General features: G+C 34.0%; 1 protein-coding gene across 1 annotated transcript in view; it reads right to left on the reverse strand.

The window, feature by feature from the left end:
* Window positions 1–238: 238 nt before the first annotated feature.
* Window positions 239–19,640, reverse strand: part of SLCO1A2 (solute carrier organic anion transporter family member 1A2) — a 56,246-nt gene continuing 36,844 nt past the window's right edge. The window contains exons 13-15 of the mRNA XM_032593726.1: window positions 15,067–15,131; window positions 14,172–14,289; window positions 239–929 (exon numbers count right to left, since the gene is read on the reverse strand). Of these exons, the coding sequence (XP_032449617.1) occupies window positions 710–929; window positions 14,172–14,289; window positions 15,067–15,131 (403 nt within the window). The 3' untranslated portion in view covers window positions 239–709. The remainder of the gene's footprint in view (window positions 930–14,171; window positions 14,290–15,066; window positions 15,132–19,640) is intronic.

Below are 19,640 nucleotides of genomic sequence, written 5' to 3' on the forward strand. Positions count from 1 at the left end.
AAAAAAAAATTCCAACAATCTTTGTTACATGATTTTTAATAAACTGACTCAGTTTTTCAGTATTCTGAACAAAATGAGCAAATATGTTACTTGAGTAATAAAGCAGAAAACAAATTGATAGTAGGTGATGGCATAGTAATGAGTAATCTATTTTTAAAACAATCATGTCTGGAATGAATAGGAAAAGTTAAAGAACAGTTAAAGAAAAGAAAAATTCTTTAAGGAAAAGTTAAATAATTAGAAGACTTCAGCTTCTTTCACATAAAAATGATGAACTTGAATAAAGTATTTAAATAGTCATGTAAGCAGGATAAGAATTTCAGTCTCTAACCCCAATAACAAAGCAGAAATTCAATGAAATTAAACAGATTTTCCTAATAGGAAATTTTTAAGATCAATTGGAAAAGGAGATGTGGGATATATACCCTTATTTCACATGAGTTAAAAGAGAAATTGCTATTTTAACATAAAAAATAAAACTGGGTCTAATATCCTGTTTTGAAGGTTGTTATAAATGTCCTCTGAGGAAAATTTCAAGTGCCGTGGATGCCTCAGAAATACCATCAGTGAACATTTTTTTATCTTGGGTAAAAAAAAAATTGAGGTTCATAAAGAAAAGAAAAAGTTACACACTTACCCCTATTGATTTTAAAAGCAGTTTGGTTATAAGTGTATTCCACAACTCTGGGAAGCATGATATAATAGGGCATTACAATTTAGTTTTCAACTCATTATCATTCAAAACTTTGGAATTTTGGTCCATATCTTTACACTCATTTTCCTTCTTTGTAGTTTTTGCCTCTGTAAGCATAGTTCCTGAAGAGGCATTTTCACCAGGTAGATGACGATTCTTCAAAATATTTAGGATTAAAAAGGCTGGGATATAGCTTAATCCTCTTAGAGCTGCTGGCAAACCAAGGTAGATGTATCTATAAAAAAAATGTTTTTAAATATTAAGCTTACATACTGTGGTGAGTACAAGCTAGTTTTGAATATCTTTAATTATTAATATTTCATTCCCATGAGGACAATAGCAGCTGTTTTGCATGTCAATCTTATATAAGCAACTTTGCTGAACTCACTTATTAATTGTTTGTTAAATGTTTTTTTGCAAATTTTCATCTAGAAAATTCACACTTATTTTCTTTTCTTATCTTTGGGTTTTTTAAATCTTCTTACAACAAATTGAACCTCTGGTTTGAATGCAATACTGATAATGGCAGCAGTTGTATTCTAGTATTTAATAAGAATGCTTCCAAAGAATAACCATCAATTGTATTATATTATATATTCTGTGGGGGTCTTTTTCATGGCTTTTTTAAAAAGGTTTATTTATTTTAAGAGAGGGAGAGAGGTAGAGAGAGAATCGCAAGCAGGCTCCATGCTCAGTATGAAGTCTGACACGGTGTTCAATCTCACAACTATGAAATCATGACCTGAGCCAAAATCAAGAGTTGAACACTTAATCAGCTGAGGCACACAGGCGCCCCTGGATGATTTTACTCAGATTAAGAAAGTTCCTCTTCTATTCTGAATTTGCTCAGAGTTTCAATTATGAATGCGTAAAGTATCACCAGATTATTTTTGTTCCTATAGTTAGCAGAACATCAAGGATTTTGTCCCCTTAATTGTGTTAATAGAGTATATTAGGTTAATAGATTTTTCTGATGTTGAACCATCCTTGCATGACTAAACTCTATTAGTGAGGTTTTATACATTATTACATTTGATTTATTAATTTTTAGAATTTTTGCATGTGTATTTATACATGTGTATTTACACATTTATACATGTGTATTTATACATGTGTATTTATAAGTTAAGTCAGCCTATACTTTTTTCCTTATGCTGAACTTGTCCAATCTGAATATCAAGACTGGACACTTGTATTGTTTGACTTTTTTTCTGTTATCAACAATACTGCAGTAAACCTCCTTTTACAGGTCTCCCTGTGTATGTTAGCAAGATTTTCTCTAAAATGTCTCAGGGTCTTAGAGTACCCAACTTAGCAATTGTCCAGACGTTTTCTTCAATAGGTTTTATTTACTATCAACATTCTTTATAGTCTATAGTGTCTTCTGTCATAAAGAAAATTTTTAGATTTATATTTAGTGATATTGGCTCCTTTCTTGCTCTTTGGTTTGTGTGTGTGTGTTTTTTTTTTCAACTCAAACCCAAAGCAATAAGGATCAGAGATATGTGGCTGTGTTGTTGCTGTAAACAACCAATCTAATATTGGTTTAATTGTTATTTCTTTGTAAGTCACCTATTTATTTTTCTGGCAATTTTTATATTAATTTTTCTTTATCTTGAATGTTTATAATTTTACTCTGATATGCTCATTTATATATTTTTTGACTATGCCTTTAAAATGTATTTTGAAGTGAAAATTCATGCCTCATTATAGAAAATTCTAAGCCATTAATTTTTTTAAATTTATATCTGCCATTTCCTCTATTCTTTTTCTAGAAATTTTTTTTGAGGTGTATGTTTTAATTGTTAACTGGTCTTTAATATTACATAGGTGTTTATTTTTGTTGAATCAGTTCACATTGTTGATCTACATTCTAGATAAATTCTTCTGTACTCTCTCCCAGTTCACCAATTCTCAACTGTATTGCCTTCAAATTTATTATATACTTAGGATTCCTTTTATTATCTCAATAACATGCATTTAATCTATAATGTTCCTGAGTTCTTCTTAATATTCTTATTTCTGCTTGATTTTTCCTATCATTTCTTGTTAACTTTTAATGGATATTATGCCATTTATTAATTTTAATCCTATTGAGCTGGTTAAGCATACTTATTTTAAAGTCTTTGTCAAATTCCTACATTATATGAAATTTAATCAGGAATGAAGTCATGTTTCATTGGGAATTTATGTGCTTATCTTTTTTACCATTAGATTTGTTCATGTTTTTTTTTCAGAATTTTTAATTTTTTTTTTAAATTTACATCCAAGTTAGTTAGCATATAGTGCAACAATGATTTCAGGAGTAGATTCCTTAATGCCCCTTACCCATTTATCCCATCCCCCCTCTCACAACCCCTCCAGTAACCCTCTGTTTGTTCTCCATATTTAAAAGTCCCTTCTGCTAAGTGAAATAAGCCATACAGAGAAAGACAGATACCATATGGTTTCACTCTTATGTGGATCCTGAGAAACTTAACAGGAACCCATGGGGGAGGGGAAGGAAAAAAAAAAAAAAGAGGTTAGAGTGGGAGAGAGCCAAAGCATAAGAGACTGTTAAAAACTGAGAACAAACTGAGGGTTGATGGGGGGTGGGAGGGAGGGGAGGGTGGGTGATGGGTATTGAGGAGGGCACCTTTTGGGATGAGCACTGGGTGTTGTATGGAAACCAATTTGTCAATAAATTTCATATATATAAAAAAAAATAAAATAAAAAAAATAAAATAAAAGTCCCTTCTGTTTTGTCCCCCTCCCTGTTTTTATATTATATGTTTCCCTTCCCTTATGTTAATCTGTTTTGTCTCTTAAAGTCTTCATATGAGTGAAGTCATAGGATTTTTGTCTTTCTCTGACTGATCAATTTCACTTTGCATAAGTGTTGCAAATGGCAACAGTAGTTGCAAATGGTAAGATTTCATTCTTTTTGATTGCCTAGTAATACTCCATTGTATATACCTACCACCACTTCTTTATCCATTCATCCATCGATGGGCATTTGGGCTCTTTCCATACTTTGGCTATTGTTGGTAGTGCTGCTATAAATATTGGGGTGCATATGTCCCTTTGAAACAGCACACCTCTATCCTTTGGATAAATACCTAGTAGTGCAATTGCTGGGTCGTAGGGTAGTCCTATTTTTAATTTTTTGAGGAACCTCCATGCTGTTTTCCAGGGTGGCTGCCCCAGCTTGCATTCCCACCAACAATGCAAAAGAGATCCTCTTTTCTGCATCCTTGACAGCATCTATTGTTGCCTGAGTTGTTCATGTTAGCCATTCTGACAGGTGTCAGGTGGTATCTCATTGTGGTTTTGATTTGTATTTACCTGATGATGAATGATGTTGAGCATTTTTTCATATGTTTGTTGGCCAATTGGATGTCTTCTTTGGAGAAGTGTCTATTCATGTCTTTTGTCCATTTCTTTACTGGATTATTTGTTTTGTGGGTGTTGAGTTTGATAAGTTCTTTATAGATTTTGGATACTAGCCCTTTATCTGATATGTCATTTGCAAATATCTTCTCCCATTCTGTCGGTTGCCTTTTAGTTTTGCTGATTGTTTCCTTCACTGTGCAGAAGCTTTTTATTTTGATGAGGTCCCAGTAGTTCATTTTTGCTTTTGTTTCCCTTGCCTCTGGAGACGTATTGAGAGAAGTTGCTGCGGCCAAGATCAAAGAGGTTTTTGCTTGCTTTCTCCTGAAGGATTGAGGCTTCCTGTCTTATATTGAAGTCTTTCATCCATTTTGAGTTTATTTTTGTGTATGGTGTAAGAAAGTAGTCTGGGTTCATTCTTCTGCATGTAGCTGTTCAGTTTTCCTAGTACCACTTGCTGAAGTGACTGTGTTTATTCCATTGGATATTCTTTCCTGCTTTGTCAAAGATCAGTTGGCCATACATTTGTGGGTCCATTTCTGGGTTCTCTATTCCATTCCATTGACTTGAGTGTCTGCTCTTATGCCAGTACCATACTGTCTTGATGATTACAGCTTTGTAGTATAGATTAAAGTCTGAGATTGTGATGCCTCCTGCTTTGGTTTTCTTTTTCAAGATTGCTTTGGCTATTTGGAGTCTCTTCTGGTTCCATAAAATTTTAGGATTATTTCTTCTAGCTCTGTGAAGAATGCTGGTGTTACTTTGGTAGGGATTTCATTGAATATGTAGATTGCTTTGGGTAGTATCAACATTTTAACAATATTTGTTCTTCCTATCCAGGAGCATGGAATTTTTTCAATTTTTTTTTGTATCTTCTTCAATTTATTTCCTAAGCTTTCTATAGCTTTCAGTGTATAGATTTTTCACCTCTTTGGTTAAATTTATTCCTAGGTATTTTATGGGTTCTGGTGCAAATGTAAATGGGATTGATTCCTTGATTTCTCTTTCTGTTGCTTCATTGTTGGTGAATAGGAATGCAACCGATTTCTGTGCATTGATTTTATATCCTACAAGTGCTGAATTCATGAAACAGTTGTAGCAGCTTTTTGGTGGAATCTTTTGGATTTTCCATATAGATTGTCATGTCATCTGTGAAGAGTAAAAGTTTGACCTCCTCCTGGACAATTTGGATGCCTTTTATTTCTTTGTATTGTCTGATTGCAGAGGTTAAGACTTCCAATACTATGTTGAATAACAGTGGCGAGAGTGGACATCCCTGTCTCATTATGGAAAGCGCTCAGTTTTTCCCCATTGAGGATGATAATAGCATTGGGTCGTTCGTATATGGCATTTATGATCTCGAGGTATGATCCTTCTATCCCTACTTTCTTGAGAGTTTTTATCAAGAAAGGATGCTGTTTTTGTCAAATGCTTTATCTGCATCTATTGAGAGGATCTTATGGTTCTTGTCCTTTCTTTTGTTGATGTGATGAATCACGTTAATTGTTTTGTGGATATTGAAGAAGCCCTCTATCCCAGGTATAAATCCAACTTGGTCATGGTGAATAATTTTTTTTAATGTATTGTTGGATCCGGTTGGCTAATATTTTGTTAAGGATTTTTGCATCCATGTTCATCAGGGAAATTGGTCTATAGTTCTCCTTTTTAGTGGGGTCTCTGCCTGGTTTTGGAATCAAGGTAATGCTGGTTTCATAGAAAGAGTTTGGAAGTTTTCCTTCCATTTCTATTTTTTGGAACAGCTTCAAAGGAATAGGCATTAATTCTTCCTTAAATGTTTGGTTGATTTCCCCTGGAAAACAATCTGGCCCTGGACTCTTGTGTTTTTGGGAGATTTTTGATTACTAATTCAATTTCTTTACTGGTTATGGGTTTGCTCAAATTTTCTATTTCTTCCTGTTTCAGTTTTGGTAGTGTATATGTTTCTAGGAATTTGTCCAATTCTTCCAGATTTCCCTTTTTATTGGCATATAATTGCTCATAATATCCTCATTATTGTTTCTATTTCAGCTGTGTTGGTTGTGATCTCTCTTTTTTCATTCTTGATTTTATTTATTTGGGTCCTTTCCTTTTTCTTTTTGATCAAACTGACTAGTGTTTTATCAATTTTGTTAATTCTTTCAAAGAACCAGCTTCTGGTTTCATTGATCTGTTCTGCTGTTTTTTTGCTTTTTTTTGATAGCATTAATTTCTGCTCTAATCTTTATTATTTCCTGTCTTCTGCTGTTTTTGGGTTTTATTTGCTGTTCTTTCTCCATCTCTTTAAGGTGTAATGTTAGACCTTTCTTCCTTTTTTAGGAAGGCCTGGATTCTATATACTTTCCTCTTATGACCGCCTTTGCTGTGTCCCAGAGGTTTAGGGTTGTGGTGTTATCATTTTCATTGGTTTCCTTATAATTTTTAATTTCCTCTTTAACTTCTTGGTTGGCCCATTCATTTTTAGTAGGATGTTCTTCAGTCTCCAAGTATTTGTTACCTTTCCAAATTTTTTCTTGTGGTTGATTTTGAGTTTCATGGTATTGTGGTCTGAAAACATGCACGGTATGATCTCGATCTTTTTGTAGTTGCTGAGGACTGATTTGTATCCCAATATGTGGTCTATTCTGGGTAACGTTCCATGTTCACTGGAGAAGAATGTATATTCTGCTGCTTTAGGATGAAATGTTCTGAATATATCTGTTAAGTCCATCTGGCCCAAGTGTAATTCAAAGCATTGTTTCCTTGTTGGTTTTTTGATTAGATGATGTGTCCATTGCTGTGAGTGAGGTGTTGAAGTCTCCTACTATTATGGTATTACTACCAATGAGTTTCTTTATGTTTGTGATTGATTTATATATTTGGGTGCTTCTTCATTTGGCACATAAATGTTTACAGTTTTTAGGTCTTCTTGGTTGATAGACCCCTTAATTATGATATAATGCCCTTCCTCATCTCTTGATACAGTCTCTATTTTAAAGTCTAGATTGTCTGATATCAGTATGGCTACTCTGGCTTTCTTTTTTTGACCATTAGCATGATATATGGTTCTCTGTCCCGTTCCTTTCAATCTGAAGTTGTCTTTAGGTCTAAAGTGGGTCTCTTGTAAATAGCATATAGATGGTTCCTCTTTTCTTATCCATTCTGTTACCCTGTGTCTTTTTATTGGAGCATTTAGTCCATTGACATTTAGAGTGAGTACTGAAAGATATGAATTTATTGCCATTATGCTGTTTGTAGAGTTGGAGTTTCTGGTGGTGTTCTCTGGTCCTTTCTAATATTTGTTGTTTTTGGTATGTATGTATGTATGTATGTATTTTTCATCTTTTCTCCCCTCAGAGAGTCCCCCTTAATATTTCTTGCAGGACTGGTTTAGTGGTCACAGACTCCTTTAAGTTTTGTTTTGGAAACTTTTTATCTCTGCCTCTATTTTGAATGACAGCCTAGCTGGATAAAGAATTCGTACCTGCATATTTTTCTGATTCAGCACATTGAATGTATCCTGCCACTCCTTTCTGGCCTGCCAAGTTTCTGTGCATAGGTCTGCTGCAAACCTGATCCATCTTCCCTTGTATGTTAGGGACTTTTTTTCCCTTGCTGCTTTCATGATTCTCTCCTTGCCTGTGTATTTTGTGAATTTGACTATGATATGCCTTGTTGATGGTTAGTTTTTGTTGAATCTAATGGGAGTCCTCTGTGCTTCTTGGATTTTGATGTCTCTGTCTTTCCCTAGGGTAGGAAAGTTTTCCACTATGATTTGCTCACATAACCTTTCTACCCCTTTTTCTCTCTCTTCATCTCTGGGACCACTATGATTCTGATGTGAGTCACTGATTTCTCTAATTCTTAAATCGTGCTCTTTTGTCTTAATCTCCCTGTTTTTTTTCTGCTTCATTATTCTCCATAAGTTTGTCCTGTATCACTGATTCTCTGTTCTCCCTCATCCATCCTTGCCGCCACAGCATCCATTTGAGATTGCAGCTCAGTTATAGTATTTTTTATTTCATCCTGACTAGCTTTTACTTCTTTTATCTCTGCAGAAAGGGATTCTAATCTATTTTCCACTCCAGCTAGTCTTCTTATTATCGTGATTCTAAATTCTGGTTCAGACATCTTGCTTGTATCTGTGCCGGTTAAGTCCCTGGCTGTCATTTCTTCCTGCTCTTTCTTTTGGGGTGAATTCCTTCATTTAGTCATTTTGAAGGGAGAAAAGGAATTAATGAGGTAGAAAAAATTAAAATTAAAAAAAATATTAAAATTAAGACATTAAAAACAAAGAACACACACACACATACAAATCGAATAAATGATGCTAGATCCTAAGTGTGTTTTGGTCTTGGTGTTGAAAGTAGCTTGATAGATTAGAGAAAAAAGGGGAGAAAAAAAGAAATCATTTGAAAATTTGAAAAAATGAATACGTTGAAGTAGACTAAAATGAAATGACCAAAGTAAAATAAAATTTGAAAAAAAATTAAGCAAAGTAAAAAATATAGTAGAAAAAAATTAAAGAAAAATATTTTTAATAAAAATTGAAAATAAAAATGATTTTTTTCTCTTTCTGTATTCAAGAAAAAAGAATCAAAAAAGAGAAAAAAGAAAGAAAATTGAATAGTTTGACTGTCTAACAGACTGAAATACAACTGAAATTACTTCGTTTCCCCCTAGAAGTCAAACTATGAAGCATTTTATAGTCCATAAACTAAGCAGGCGGTGAGGCTTGTGTTCTTAAAGACAGAGGTTGGCCCAGTTGGGCAGGGCTTAGTGTACTGGCTCCATTCTCCACTAGATGGCGCTGTTAGCCTACTGGGGTCGATTGTTGTGGTGCTTGTAGGTGCGTATGCACATACATGAAAGCGGTGAAAATGGTGTCACCCAGCTACCCAGTCTCTAGTATTGGAACTCTGTTTTCTGCAACTAGCAATCATGCATCTGTCCTCTGTCTTCAGCTTTTCTCCATTTTCTGCTTTTTCACTGTCTGTGACCAAGCCCCAGGCAGTACCTCTCTCCTGAGTTTTATCTCAGATGCAACTGTTTTCCCAGGCCCCTTACTTCTGTGCAGCTTTGACCCATTCAGCCTCTCTGTGGGAGGATCTCACCGAGCAATGGCCAAATGTTGGCTGCACCCAGGAATGCTTGCTGGACCCTGCTGCTGCTGGTGCCCTGAGACTGTGGCCAGATGCCAGCCCACCCCAGAAAAAGTTCACAAGATAGTGTAGCAGCAGCATTTCAGGGATTATGGAAAATCACAACACACATCTGGCACCAGGCTTCACCCTTAAAGACGTTGTTCCAACACCAGCGAATGTGGCCGCCTTCTGGGGCCTGCTGAGCCCAGGTGGCCTCACAGCCTCTACCAAATGTCCTTCCAGCAGTGGAACTGCTTCTCCCCATGTGGCCTGAGAACCTCCTGGACCCCACTCTGCTCCTTGGGATTTGCTCTTTCCACCAGAGCACCGTCAGGTATCAAGCTGCAGAGTTCAGACTCTGTGCTCCTCCTGTTTACAGTCTTAATGGAATTTAAACCCTCTCCTTACTCGTTTCTTTTTACTTCAGTCCCTGTGGCTATTTCCAATTTTCCTCTTTTCCTCCAGCTGCTTTTGGGGAGGGGCGCTTTTCCCATATTTTCCTCCTGTCTCTGTCTTCTCTCCACACACAAAAGCAGCTTCCTGCCCTCTGTGGCTTCTGTCTTCCCAAGTTCACCACTCCATGTCACATACCTGCTGAATTCTGTGGTTCAGGTTGTGCAGATTGTGTGTTAATCCTCAGATCAGTTTTCTAGGTGTGCAGGATGGTTTAGTGTTTGTCTGCCTGTATTTCATGGATGCAAGACACTCAAAAAACTTCCATGCTCTTCTGCCATCTTGGCTCCTCTTGTTCATGTGTTTTTAAGTTTTAGCTTGCAAAACTAAACAATTTTGAATGTTTTGTTGTTTTTGTTGACTGTTTGTTCTGGTTTTCTTCCTGTGTATTTATTCTTCCAAATTTGTTCTGTTTGCTCTTTCTCTGTATTTATTCTTCTAAATCTAATAGCTTTCCCTTTGTTCCTGAGGTCAGACTGAGTTTTTATAAAGGTGATTTTTTTATAGTGATACTGGGATTAATCACAAGGAGAACAGATTGTTTGGTCTGGTTCTTGGATATATCTATGTCTTAGTTCCTCCTTAGTAACATAACAATGATGTGTTAAAGAGATTCTTTTAAAACCTCTTTTACAAAGAGGTTTGTATTTGTTTCCTAGGACCTCTATAACAAAGCACCACAAACTTGATGGCTTAAAACAAAGTAAATTTATTCCCTCACAGTTCTGGAGGCTAGAAATCTGAAGCCAAAGTTTGCTTCCTCAGTAGACTCCAGGAAAGAATCCTTCCTTGACTCTTCCTACCTACTGGCAGCAATCCATAGCATTCCTTGTTTTGTAGATGCAACAATGCAATCTCTACCTCTGCCTTCACACAGGATTTGTCCCGTATATATGTGTCTCTATGCCTCTTTTCCTCTTCTTATAAGGACACTGGTGATTTGATTTAGGGCCCACTCTAATCCAGAAGGACCTCATCTTAATTTCACTAATTTAAAGACTTATTTACAAACAACTTATTTCCAAATAAAGTCATATACTGAGGTTATGAGTGGACATGAAATTTTGAAGGACACTACTCAACCCAGTTCATGGGTGTTCAACACCACCTCATGGATTAAGCACTGAATCTGGATCTAATCTATTGACTCCTTGGAAGTACTTTATTTTTTCTTTGGAAACTGATCACCCAGAAACCACTTCCTGTTTCTAGGCTTAGAGGCTTTGCATTAGCCTTTGTATTCAGCTTTTATTTATTCCTTTATGTTGCTGTTCAATTTCTACTTCAGGAAAACTGGATGTCCAGAATGATGTTTATATTATCTTTTTTTTTTTTTAATTTTTATTTTAGAGAAAGAGAGAGCACAAATGGGGGAGGGGCAGAGAGAGCCAGAGACAGAATCTGAAGCAGGCTGCAGGCTCTGAGCAGTCAGCACAGAGCCTGACGTGGGGCTCGAACCCACAAACCATGAGATCACGACCTGAGCTGAAGTCGGACACTTAACCGACTGAGCCACCCAGGCGCCCGATATATTATCTTTGAACCCAGATATATCCCTTTCAAATTTAAAATTATATCTATTGTTCTTATTTGAAATAAGAAATATATCAATACATAACTTATTGAGCTACTTATCAGGCTTTTCTACCTTATTTGAAATTACATTGTTGTCCTTTTTATAAATAATGAGTTCATTAATTTTTAGTCTTAAAAAAATATGTATATATACATATAAAGTTCTAAATATACCTTTGAGTATTGTTTTAGCTTTGTCCCACAAATTTTCCTCTGCAGTGCTTTCACTGATATAGAGTTTTAGTTATTTCATTATTTTTATTATAATTTATGCTTTTTTTTTAAATTTTTTTAATGTTTATTTTTTTTATTTTTTTATTTTTTTATTTTTTTTATTTTTTTTTTAAATATATGAAATTTATTGACAAATTGGTTTCCATACAACACCTAGTGCTCATCCCAAAAGGTGCCCTCCTCAATACCCATCACCCACCCTCCCCTCCCTCCCACCCCCCATCAACCCTCAGTTTGTTCTCAGTTTTTAACATTCTCTTATGCTTTGGCTCTCTCCCACTCTAACCTCTTTTTTCATAATTTATGCTTTGACCTGTAAGTAATTTCAAATGTGAGGTTTTGGGAACATTTTATCATAGATTTCTAATTGCATTGTATTATGGACAGAAAACAATGGTTGTAAGGTATCAAACTTTTTTTTTTAACTTTGTGACATTAGACTTAGTTGTAATGTTTTTTATAGGCTTGAGAAAAAATATATATTCTATTGGTTGGGGTTTTTTAAATTGCTGTATATCTATTAGATAACTCTTGTACAATTTGGTGATTCAAATTTTTCTGTATCCTCAGTAACTTTTTGCCTATATTTTATATTTCCTTTTGGAAAAGTGTGTTGAAATTTTCTACTCTGTAGATTTCTTCTTGTAATTTTGTAAATTTTTTGTTTTATATATTTGAGATTAGGTTGATAAATATATATGGGTTGATGACTGTTACATATTATTGATAAAGTGTTTTTTTATTACTAAGTAATATCCTTATTTAACTGTTAATCCTTTTCACCTTAAATTCTATTTTGTATTACAGTCATTAATATAATCACAAAAGCTTGATTTAATATCTGCCTGGTATTTTTTTTCCTGACCTTTATCTTCAATCTTTCTTCACATATATGTTGTAAGCTATGTATTGTAAGCAACATATAGCTGGAATTTTGAAAACACTGAAACTCACATGGAAGTATCTTTTAAGCAAGTTCAGTTGGTTCACATTTATTATGAAACCTGACGTATTTAGGCTTATTTTTTCAACTTATTTTGTGTGCTTTTATTTTCCTATTTCTTACTTCCCTTGAATTTTCCTTAATCCTTTTATTCCTTTCTACTAGCTTGGAATAAATGTAAGTGGCCATCCTTATATCTTTACATTTTGGGCATAATTTAAAGTTAGTCAGTATTTCTATTCTTCGAACTGTAAAAGAGTCCTAGATTTTCCCTGGATTTTAAACTGACAGTTTAGCCTGACATAGTTGCATGGATGCTGGCTGGAGATACGAGACTTCCAGGCCAGAGACAAAGGACATTTTTACTCACAGTACAACAATCATCACAAGCTTCATGTTCAGGTTGGTTTTCCTTAACCTTTAAGCCCCAAAGAAATCACACCATGGGAAACCTATGTGAATTTTGTGCATACAATGGGTTTTGTTCACAGCTAAGAAAGCCTGAAATTAGGAAATCCCATTCTTTTAAACGGGTTGGAAGAAAACCTGCCAGTCTTAGAGAGAGTTATTACTTTTATCATCCTAGACAGCAAACTCTGCTCCATAGGAAAACATCATCTACATACTCCAAGATCATTTACTATTCAAACATCCTTGAAAAGATAGTCCAAAACAAAATCCTCTGCTAATAAGATATGCAGAAATGTAAGAGACTCATGGAGAACTGTTTACCAACAATATCCACCTCCTGTTTCTACTCTACACCATCTGGTAAATTTTCTCACGAGTACACTTTATCAGCCACTCTAATTAATCTGACTGATAGAGGATGCTAACAAATAAAATCATCTTGTCTAAAATAGCATTTAATTAAGGCTACTATCAACAGGAATCTTGGCAGCAGGATGAGGCCAATCTATACCAGTGATCCTCAGTGTTTCTCAACTGTGAAGGTATGTACGCGGGCCCACCTTCACATTACCTCTGAAGAGCTTTTGGGGAACAGAGCACTGATGAAAACATGAATCTCATGCTGTCTGCTCTCTTCACAGTACTTGCCATATATCCTTTTACTAATCAAAATAAGACCTTAGAATGTTTTAAACAATGCTAAATTGTTTTTTAATAAATGAAAGAATTTTTGTACTTTCAATTTTGTACGATCAAGAGAAATTGATACAGATCTAAACAAAATTCAGGTCTCCAGATAAAAAAGAACATGGAAATAGAGCAAATGGAAGTATTTTGTTCAAAAACACATTATGTTGAGTTTTGTTTAAAATCAGATTTATACTAACAAAAGAATAAGACTTTATGAGACATGAAGAATTTTGTGTCAGCAAAATTTAACGAAGAAGAAAAAATATTTCAAAAAGTAGAGGTAATGTAAAAAGAAGTAAAGATTCAGGCTAGTAAGATGCTGAAATGATGTAGGATGTAATGAGGATACTTTAAAGAGTAATATAATTTTTAAAGGTAGTTTATGTATAGCTATTACCTTCAATAATGCGTTGATTGCAAACAATTTAACAAAGATTATTTTGAAAGGCTAGGTTAAGGGAGTTATCCATGCTTATATTTACCAAGTAGTTTGAAAATATTGAGGAAATAAAATTCTGGTATATAAATAAGGAATAGAGATGTAATATTAGCATATGTTCTGGAAGCACAGCCAAAAGTAGTCTAGTAACTGAAAAAGAAAGTGTTATACTTGAATGTTGTCATTTTATGTAAAGTCTGTGCTTAGAAAGCAATTCTTTAAAAAAAAGGTTATTATATTTACCTGAAATTGGCTGAATCATATATCCTGCATGCTCCTGACTCACCACATTTCAAAGTTCCCCAGTGTAAACATGTGGAATCCACTAAAGCTCCAAAATATATAGGTGCAGGAATTCCAGCTACAGTTAAAGAGGGGAGAAAAAAAAACATCAACAAGGTAAGAATTAAGGTACATTATTTTGTTTGTAAACATTTCCGTTTTCTCTGTAGAATAAAGTATGAATAGAATGCTTTACATTTTATTTTTACATATCAGAAGTTGTTACTTTTACTGTAACATTTCTAAGTTATAAAGGATAAGTAATGTGATGGATAAATGCAACATAAAAATCACTGATATTGAAAATCATTGAGGGGCGCCTGGGTGGCGCAGTCGGTTAAGCGTCCGACTTCAGCCAGGTCACGATCTCGCGGTCTGTGAGTTCGAGCCCCGCGTCGGGCTCTGGGCTGATGGCTCAGAGCCTGGAGCCTGTTTCCGATTCTGTGTCTCCCTCTCTCTCTGCCCCTCCCCCGTTCATGCTCTGTCTCTCTCTGTCCCAAAAATAAAAAAAAAAAAATTAAAAAAAAAAAAAAAAAGAAAATCATTGAATTAATGATTCTCTATATTTTTTCTGCAATTTTTTGTACCAATCATGTATACATTTTACTTTAACAAAGTATTTTTTGTTCATTTGCTTTTCAAATCTTCTAACAGCTGAAAAGCAAAATTAAGTTCAGATAGGTCTTTTTCAAGAAAAAGGGGAAATTCTCCATTTCTTCTTGTACCTTATTCTCATACAAATTACTAAGTGCTGCAAACAGAAGGGATATTTGCTAGACTTGGAGAGAATGATTTCATTTACTTGGTAGTTAATAGTGGTCTGATATGATGCTGGAAAAAAAATAACAATTTTTACCAAATACTCTTGTGCAAAATGTATGTAACCCCACACCAAGAGACTTCTCTTCAGGCTTGATACACCTAAAAAATAAGTAAATTCATAAATAAAATGCAAATAGAGATTTAAACGCTGTTGTAGTTTCTTTAAAAAATTGTTTGTAAATGCTGGTAACACACTGGGCACTAGAACATTTTTTTTGCATGCTCAGATCTTGGTTATCCAAGGCCTGATTATCCAGTTTGTAGTCTACACACGAGCCCTACTTTTGATTCTTGGCATTTTACCTATCATTTTTTTGCTCATTATTATCAGAAAATTATCAAAGAAGAAAATATTTCATATCAGTTTCTACCCCAGTATCCATTTATTGAAGCAGTAGTTCTTGATTAAACCTTCAGCCTAAAACAAGAATAATGCAACCGTAGCTGTATTTAAATTATTTGTATTAACAAAATACAGAAAAGCCAAGAATTATATAAATAAATGAAAGGCAGAAAGAAAACAAGGATAGAAATTTTCAAAGGAATGTGATGAAGAAATCCAAGGCAAACATATTTTAAGTGATTTGGTATCATTTCAAGAGTCACAAAGATCTCTCCATTCTCTCCAAAATCCCCACTCTTTTGCACTGTTGCCTGAAATTCCTATATGCAGAAATAGAGACTATAATTCTGCAATGGACTTTCATGTGTCCCACTCACTCCAGCATCACCATGAGTAGCTCCTCAAAGAATTCACATTGAGAGTTCTACTGTATTCCCTTTTCTTCCCTGACTAACTCAAAGCTGAGAAAATAAAAGTAGCTTTCTTCACAAAAGCATACATTTTTAGCAAAAATGTCATCTTATTAGCATTTTCTTAACATAAATGTTTTACTGAATTTTCAGAAACCTTATAGATTGATCTAGACATTATCTACCTGACACATAGGTTATTTAGACAACATCAATGATTTTACTTGGAAGGAAGTAAGAGAAGCCAAGAGACTCAGCATGACCCTCTAGGTCCCATGGTTTCCATTTAATACAGAAAATAAGGCATTTAAGTTTTACTGAAGAATTTTTCTTTCCTCTCTATATCTAATATACTACTTAATGATCTCACAGAAATGTGAAATACTAATTTAAACTTATTATTTAAACTGTTGAAACAGTTTAAACTATTCTACAAACTCTATCATTGATTGGCATTGATAATAACAATTTCTAGAATCCAGGAATCAGAAAAGTTAGCATGCACATCATGGGAAAATGCTGAGAGAAATTCAAATTTTTCTTTAAATTGGCAGAATAACAATGATGTTGCATCCCTTTGCCATCGTGGTAGGAAATCCAGGGAGTTCCCGCAAAAATAGAGACAACACAAGCATATTAACAAAAATCCAGGTATTAAATTCTACAATATGACCCTGGAAAGAGGTGGGGGAAGAGAGGAGGGACATGAAGAGATCATGATTAAGTACTTGTTTTATTAGGAGGTAGATATTAATACTGAAAAGTTTTAAAATTGATGAGCAAAACATAAGTATAATTAAGAATATCAATAATCAGTCTAACCATTTCAATAATCAAAGTAGCAGAAGAAAATCCAATATATACCATAGTTTCCTCTTATCTGTGGTTTCACTTTCCACAGTTTCAGTTACCCACATTGAACTGTGGTGTGGAAGCAGATATTTCTCCTTCTGACATATCAGATCAATAGCAGCTGAATGCTATAGTCTGTGTATCACAAGAGCTCCATCATTCACCTCATTTCATCTCATCATGTATTTTATCATCTCACATCATCTCAAGGAGAAAAAGGGTGAGTACAGCACAATGTGATATGTTGATAGAGACCAGATGCACTTAACTTTCATTATAGTATATTGTTATAATTGTCCTATTTTATTATTAGTTATTGTTCTTAATCTCTACTGTGCCTAATTTATAAATTAGACTTTATCACAGTTATGTATCTTTAGGAAAAAAATATCAAATATTTAGGGTTTGTTACTATCCATGGCTTCAGGCATCTGCTAGGGATCTTAAAATATGTCCCTTGCAGATAAAGGGGTACCACTGTAAAATGGAAAGCAAAAAAAAGAAAAAAAAGAAGTAAAAAGAAAGTCAAATAAATAGAGTATATTAAATAAAATAGCAAAAAGAGTCTTATCACAATAATTATAAGAAATCTAAGTGAGGGGTGCCTGGGTTGCTGAGTAGTTGTGTCCAACTCTTGCTTTTGGCTCATGCCTTGATTTCACAGTTCATAAGTTTGAGCCCTGCACTGGGATCTGTGCTGTCAATGCAGAGCCTGCTTGGGATTCTCTGTCTCTCCTTCTCTCCCCCGCTTATACTCTCTCTCTCTCTCTCTCTCTCTCTCTCTCTCTCTCTCAAAATAAATTTTTAAAAATAAATAAATAAATAAATATAAATGAGCTAAATGTACCTATCTCAGATTATAAAATGATACCTAGCAAATTGCCTAGGAAGCAAAATGAAAGACTGAAGATTGAAAATAAAGGAAAGGGAAAAGATATAACAAGTAACAACGAACCAAAAGAAAGCTAGAACTTCCATTTTAATGAAAAACAAAATACAATTCCCTAAAAGAAATAACTAAAAGATAAAGAAAATTAAGTGATGCTAACAATAGAAATATAATGATCAAAGACACATTTTCATCATATAATATAGCCTCCAATATATATGAATTAAAAAACTGAGAGATTTATAGGGAGAAATACACCAGCAATATTTATAGATTTGAACATCTCTGAAAAACTGATGAATTAATGCAGACAAAAACAAGAATACATTTACAAAATTTAGATAACACAATGCTTTATTTCAATCCAAGAGATATGGAACTATATACCCAAAATTCAGTTACACATTGTTTTCAAAAAGACATGAAATACTAAAAAAAAATGCACTAGGCCCCAAATACAACCTTGATATTCCATCTCCCCAACCTGTAATCTTTCAGATTAAGTTGTCTGAACATAAAAATAGAATAATAATAATAAATTATAACTATAGAAAGTTCTTAAAGATATGGAAATTATATAACACATTAATAAATAATCTTTGGTCTGGTGGGGCAAACCACTATGAAGTAGAAATAAACTCCACAGAAAATACTAGTTGAAGCATTGCTAAATTAATATTTGGAAAGAAATGTATAGATTTATGTACAGTAGTCAGAATGAACAAATGATCTAAGTATTAAACTGAAACAGTTGGATAAAGAAAAACAGAGCAAGCCTAAAAGAAAAAAAAATCAAGAAGAGCAGGATTACATGAAATAAAGATTAACAAAACCAAAACTCATTCTTTAAAAAGAGAAAAATAAAATAGACAAGCCTCTGACAACCATGATCAAGAGAAAGTAAAGAGGAGGCAAATAAAAAAATACGTAAGAAGAAAAGAGAAATCCTTTCAGATACATCAGAGAATATCAGATAAGGAATATTATAAACACCTACATACAACAGGTTTAAGTAGAAATTGAAAATATGAATAGGCACTAATACTAAATAAATGAAAATAATAAATAGCATCACTGTCCCAACAAGCCCAAAGTATAAATACTTTCACAGATGGATTTATATAGCTTTCAACAAATATTTAATGTAAGTAGTGCCAGAAATTAAAAAATAGAAAATTTATTAATTCATTTTGTGGGGCCTATGATGATTCCAAAACAAAAAAAGAATAAAAAGTAATATGTCTATTTTATTTATCAACATAGATGTAACAGTTTTAAATAAAGTATTATTTAAACAAACCAAATCATATATAAAAATATAAATAAGTATGGTTTTTTTCATCCATGCAAACAGTTCAACATGAAAATATCTACCAATTTATTTTACTACACCAAAAATACTGAGTAGAAAAATTATAGAATCATAGATGCAGAAAAATACATCTAATAGCATTTAATACCTATTTCATTATTAAAAACTTAGAAACTACATGAAAACTATACACTGAAAAATCTACAGCAAATATCATCATGGAAAAATGTGTATGTTTTCCATTAAGATTAGAAAAGTACAAGAATACTCGCTATCATCACTATCATTTCACATAGCTTTGGAGGTCCACGTTGATGCTTTAAGAAAAATTTAAAAGCCTAAGATGTGTAAGGTTTAGAAGTGAAGAGACAGGGGCACCTGGGTGGCTCAGTTGGTTAAGCGTCCAACTCTTGACTTTGGCTCAGGCAATGATTTCACGATTCGTGAATTCAAGTGCCATGTTGAGCTCTGTGCTGACAGCACGGAGCCTGCTTAGGATTCTCTCTCTCCCCCTCTCTCTCTGCCCCTCCCTGCTCATGCTCTGTCTCTGTCTCTCAAAAATAAATAAATGTTAAAAAAAAAAACAAACCACAAGACCATATGTAAAAGGTAAAGTTATAAAGCTATTAGGATAAAATTTAGGTGAATATTTGTATAGATTAGGAACATAAAAACATTTTTAAAATGTGACTCCCCAACACACAAACCCTAAGGGAAGAAAATTGTAAGATTTCAGTACAACAGTATTTAGGATTTAATTTCATAAAAGAGAGTATGGAGAAATTAAAAGAAAGATGAGAGA

The sequence above is a fragment of the Lynx canadensis genome, chromosome B4 (genome assembly GCF_007474595.2).
Source record: "Lynx canadensis isolate LIC74 chromosome B4, mLynCan4.pri.v2, whole genome shotgun sequence".
Taxonomy (NCBI): Eukaryota; Metazoa; Chordata; class Mammalia; order Carnivora; family Felidae; genus Lynx; species Lynx canadensis.